This window comes from Seriola dumerili, unplaced genomic scaffold (genome assembly GCF_002260705.1).
Source record: "Seriola dumerili isolate Sdu_G_001 unplaced genomic scaffold, Sdu_1.0 BDQW01000216.1, whole genome shotgun sequence".
Classification (NCBI taxonomy): domain Eukaryota; kingdom Metazoa; phylum Chordata; class Actinopteri; order Carangiformes; family Carangidae; genus Seriola; species Seriola dumerili.
Window position 1 is genome coordinate 5,816,692 of NW_019174471.1, and position 5,662 is coordinate 5,822,353.

The following is a 5,662-nucleotide window of genomic DNA, read 5'->3' on the forward strand; positions in this document are numbered from 1 at the left end:
TTCTAATTCCACTTATCAATGTGACCCATAAAGAGTCTGGATGTTTTACTGCTGATACAGAGATCTTTGACTAAAGGAAAATTTTTGAATAAACTGTCAATTTAATGTTTCCTTTCAGATTGACAAGACCATACACCTCCACAACATAATTTTTGATGATTAGCCAATTACAGTAATAGACTTTAAAATTAACACCATCTCACAGCCACACTTTTTTTCTGGATAAAATCTATATTTTGCATGTTTCAGTTCTCTGCTGATCACTGTGTGCACTGGTTGATAGATTTAGAGACTAGTTTTGTGTCATTTTCTCATACGTTTAAAATATATTATAAAATATAATAAATATATTATAAATATAATATTTAAAAATAAGAATATTATATCAATGTTATTGGTTATGTATTAGGAAACTTTTGTGTCATGGTACTGTTAAAGCCTGTCACATTATTTAAATAGTAATGGCCAACAACAGAATACATTAGTGAATTTTGGGGATTGTGAAAGTCTCAAAAGTAAAATGCAGTGAAAACAAATGAATTTAAAAAGTACATAAATCTCAAATCTTCCATGAAGAAATGTGTTCTTGTCTAAGTAAATACACACACATAAATGTTCAGGTGAGAAAAGTCACCAGCTGATATCTCGATCTCAAAGAAAGGGGGAGTTCATGGTTGCTGAGATATTATCTAAAACATTTTGCTATATTTGTTAGCTGATTTCTCACCATATGACAGTGCTATCACTACTAATTTAATGTAGTTGAAGTTCTTAAGTATGAGGAACTGTTCACCAAACTCCTTGTAGTATTGTAGTCTTTGTAGTTTTTGACCATTCATCATTCAATCATTGTTTCGTAAAATTTTTGCTCATTTTTTCCCCTTAGAAAACCATCCAAAGAAAAAGTGTCATTAAAACATCAAGTGTAGTGCACCCAATCAGTGCACTGTACACATATCAGTACACTGTAAGATATAAGTACGGAGCACCAGTTAATAATCTGAGAGGCAGTAAACCATGTTACATTCACTGGTCAGGCCTTTCAGCCAGATTCATCTGTGATAAAGATGTTTACCACAGCTGCAGTTTAAATTATGGTCACACAAATATTGGCCACATTCTTCTTGATGACATAAAACATATGATCTGAGCCCCCAGTGTGACAAAACAAGTTCAACCACAACACTTATTTGTCAAAAAAAACCCACATCACGAAGAAGGTTATGAAGTTTATTAGAAATACCAGCCAGATTGGAATCATACAAAAGCAGCACTGAATGCCTGTTTCAGAAGATTCCACATCCACATCATTTACAAGGTCATCCTACCCCCCCTACCCCCAACCATTAAACCTGTCCATCCAAAAAGACAACTGACTACAAATCTGCGTCCATTTTCTTTCACAGCAATCCCAGTTTGTATTCCACCATCATGTGAGGCTCACCCATCATTTCGCTCTGGGCTGGATCTGAAAGGTGACAGACACAAACACAGGGTGGTGATCAGATTTTATACTCAGTCAGTTCAGTCTGAGATGGTTTAAACAGGTTGATGTTCTCACCATTGAGGATGTCCTCAAAGCCAATGGATTCATCGCTGCCTCGCAGTGTATCCAGAGCCAAGTTTGAACTCTGTAAGAATGGTAGGCGCTGGATCTAGAGGGAGGAAGGACAGACATCCAGACTTAGGACTGACTTGGGGAATAAACATAAAAACATCTGAAAAGGGAGAGGAAAGGAGGGGGGCTTGTCGGAGCTGAGACATGCAGTCACCTGTCTGGCTGCCCGGTACTCCATCTGCAGTTTGAGTGGAGCATGAAGACCCTGGATGTTTCTGAGAGTTGAGAAATTCATCTTGTCCTGGTTCAGCTGGAACTGTACACCACAGATACACACAACACTTGTCAGTCACCCGGGAACACATTCATTCATTCAACATCTCCGCCATTAAACCTTCATTTCCTACTTTGCTGTCCATGATAAAATCAAGGTCACTGAGAGCCGGGCTACTGATCGGCTTTTAACAGATTAAATGGGGCCCATCTGTTGTATAACTGGAAGTAAAGACATAAATGAATGTGAATGTACAGGTAATTCTGTTTTATTGTTTTGAAAAAATTCATATTTTCTGAATGTTTTCCTTATACATGGCTTTTTTGTAGAATTTAAAATGAACACAGAATCCTGAAAAGCTAAGATACATTACAGTATTATGAAGATGTGTTGTGTGACATGTTATGGTTGATAAAAAGAACAGGTGTGATTAACACCATTAATTATGGTTGTACTGCAGTTACGGGCAATGCTCAATGGACATCTGGATGTAGCAGAGCCATTGTCAGCCTTATTGTGTGTTTCCTAATATAACAGGTACAAATATGTGCCATGAAAACAAACCTATAGTGTGCAGTTTTTACAAAACTTGTGTGCACCCATGGAAGTTATTCCCACCAGTGTGGTTCACCAGTTTTATCACCAGTTGACGGCAACATTAAAAGCCCTGAAAAATCTCAAAAGATGTTTGTAGTAGTTGTGGCCAGCTGAAGGTAGACGGTGGGCAGGTCACCAACCTCACTGCACTAAAACGCATTATAAAGGTGGAAGTTAAGGCCCCAGCAGGTGCATTAAAGCCATCACCAGAGGTCTGACCAGGCAGAATGAGTGAACACAATGATGTGTGTGGACAGGAGCCTTTAACATTTGGTTCATTCATTTATCTCTTACAAAAAATACTCAGAATTACTCACGTTCTTTTCTGATAACTCCAGTGGGTGGCTGGGAAGGAGCTCATTCTTGACACTGGTAAAGCTGCTCAGAAACAGCAACAACAAGAAGAAGATGCCATGTTCATTTAATGTGCTTCAGAGTTGTACGACTAGTAGAGTATTATGGGATGACAAAAAAAATTCTATTACAAGCAAGTGAATTAACACTGACACATAAAGTGAAAAGTAAATGCAATGTCTTACATCAAGTTTTGACAATGCAGTGTCAATTTAACCAGCATTGAAATCAAAGACACAGTCTGTATTAGGGCTTAACATTTAATCAAAATATAATCAAAATTGCATTATGGCCAAGTGGAATATCCAAATCGCAGGAGCTGCAAAAAAAAAAAAAAATTTTTTTGGACAAAAGGTAAAATGTGTCACAACATTGTTCAGCTTAGTCAGCATCATAAGCGGTGGTACAGAGACGCTCCGCCCTACAAATCAATGGTCATATTCTCCAGACGTAATGGAACATGCTTGTTTGATACAAGACCAGACACAAATCACATCATCATTATTTTAAAAAATGAATGAAAAAAAAATCCGTGGAGATGAAATGCAAAAACGACCATTCCAAATTAAATCACATATCTCAACCGCAGTCGTGTCAAAATGAACGCAATATGATTCTTTTGCATATCGTGCAACCATTGTCTGTATGAACATTAGACATTTTAATCATATAAAGAAATAATTATTCATCTCGAGATTAAAGCCTTACCCGCCCCGCAGAGAGTCCTGGACTCCATACTGTCCCTGTGGACAGAGACCGGCCACAGGTACGCTGTCTTTCAGCTGAGAGCGGAGTCCCCGAGTGTTCTGTCAGGTACAGACGACAGACAGCATCAACATTTACTCACATTAAATCTTAATAAATGAATCACAGGCGCCGAGAATTGACTTTATCTAACTCCCTCACTCACGGCGGCGCTAACTAGCATTAGCCGAGTGACTAATCAAATCCCGCACCATACACTCAGCAACGAATAGGAGAGAGGAGAAAGGTACGGAGGCCTGAAACAAATTCCAGTATATCCACACAAAAAATGAAACGAAATGAATGAACAAAATTTTAGAAAATGATGGTAAATGGAGATGATATAAGTGTCACCGTACCATTGTGATTCAGTCTCTTCCACTTTCTTTTGGATCCGCTTAAACTTCCGGTAAAGTCGCGTTCTCACTGCGACACATCCGGTATGAGCCGGAAGAAAAGTTTTACTGGCAGATGAAGATTCAAAGGTATATAACACTGATGTATAAGTGAGTGTAGTTTGTTTGTTTTTAGCTACAGAGTAATATACAGCACACTTTTATAATTGTATCACTTTTACCAACATAGAAACACCAACAGTGTTTGAGATATCGGTTAAGAATATGTTCGCTCTCAGTTAAAGTTAGCGGGGGTATAGCTCAGTGGTAGAGCATTTGACTGCAGATCAAGAGGTCCCCGGTTCAAATCCGGGTGCCCCCTCATTTTCTGTACGTTGTTTTGAACCCTCAGTTTCACTTATGCAATTAAACTCAAACTTTTGTATTTCTTTTGTACTCAATAATGACAAAATGAGAATAAGTTTTCTGTCATTTTTGAATATTTATTAAAATCAATTCCTAAAAATACTTATAATTCACAAAAGTATTCAGTTAATTCAGTACTTTGTAGAAGCCACTATTGAATTAATTACACCTTTGAGTCTTCTGTAAGTCTCTACAAGCTTTGCACACTTGGACTGGCACAGTTTTCTGTGAATCTTTGTCCTCATGCTCTGAGAGTCCTTCAAATGCTGTTTGGCGCTGGCACAATTGTATTTCAGAGAACACACAAGAACTGCCTGTTCACTTGTAGGCTCCCTTTAGATTTCCCACATACGCACGTCTACTCATCGAACAAGTGAGAGAGAGAGAGAGATTGATTCGTGTATGTTAGCACTAAAGTTATGACACAACACCACCATAAAGACTAGCCTACCACATACATGACAAAGAGCAACCAAATTCAAGACCTATAATGTTAGTGAGTGGATGTAGGCAAAAAAGACCTGTTGTTACAATTTTATTTTCAAGATAGGATGTTAAAAAAAACAAAAGAAATCATTTAAAAATATGTTTACACAGTGCGCACAGGATTACAGTTGCCGGCGCCAATGGGCTGTCATATGCCTTTTACTCCTTCTAACCCAAGGGCCTAGGTTTGATCTCAACATAAGGACACAACAACCCCGCTACCCCTCCAAACAAAGAGGACTTGTTAATGCTGTCAGCCTAATGGTTTATTAACATATAAGATCTGAATTTATATTCAGAAATATATTTATATTAAAATAAAACTGTGCAGTATCAGATGAAAGACTAAAACTTTAGGAAATTATCATGTGTTAATTTACAAGTTAACATCAGAATAGGTGGAAAATGGTTATGTTAAATATAAATTACTAATTTACAATTAATCCATAATAGTGTATATTTCATCACACTATGATTTTAAAACCTCACCTTAAACCCTGAAGATGAACCTGTTTCCTTCAGCCTGCCCTACTTCTCTGGTGTGTTGCTGTTCCAGCATACAAAATAACTCGTAATAACTAATAAATGATCATATAGTTAAATTAACAACTGTCTAAAACAATCATAGTAAAAACTGAACATTATAATCTTCATGAAGGAGGACACTGTTGTATTAGACTACATCAGTTTTAGCTGGATGTTTCTAATAAACTCACAACTGCATATTAGTAATTATCAGTTGTATGCACAGACTGCAAAGTGCCTGACTGGAATTGATTGGTTGATTTTGCTGCAGTTCTCACCTGGGAACTGATTCACCTGGCAGCCTAAAGATGCTCTTTAATTTGATAGTTTTATCATATTATATTATTATTATCACCATATAAC

The 5,662-nt window shown here is 37.3% G+C and overlaps 1 protein-coding gene and 1 non-coding gene across 2 annotated transcripts; one reads left to right on the forward strand and one right to left on the reverse strand.

The window, feature by feature from the left end:
• Positions 1 to 1,216: 1,216 nt before the first annotated feature.
• Positions 1,217 to 3,969, reverse strand: pomp (proteasome maturation protein). Its single transcript, XM_022754082.1, has 6 exons — positions 3,887 to 3,969; positions 3,492 to 3,589; positions 2,747 to 2,807; positions 1,773 to 1,874; positions 1,562 to 1,655; positions 1,217 to 1,468 (listed from the first exon to the last, which is right to left on the reverse strand). The coding sequence occupies exons 1-6, from the start codon at positions 3,887 to 3,889 to the stop codon at positions 1,401 to 1,403; spliced, it is 426 nt and encodes a 141-aa protein (XP_022609803.1). The 5' UTR covers positions 3,890 to 3,969; the 3' UTR covers positions 1,217 to 1,400.
• Positions 3,970 to 4,172: 203 nt separating this feature from the next.
• Positions 4,173 to 4,244, forward strand: trnac-gca. The gene has a single exon. It is a non-coding gene; the product is annotated as a tRNA-Cys (tRNA).
• Positions 4,245 to 5,662: the final 1,418 nt, after the last annotated feature.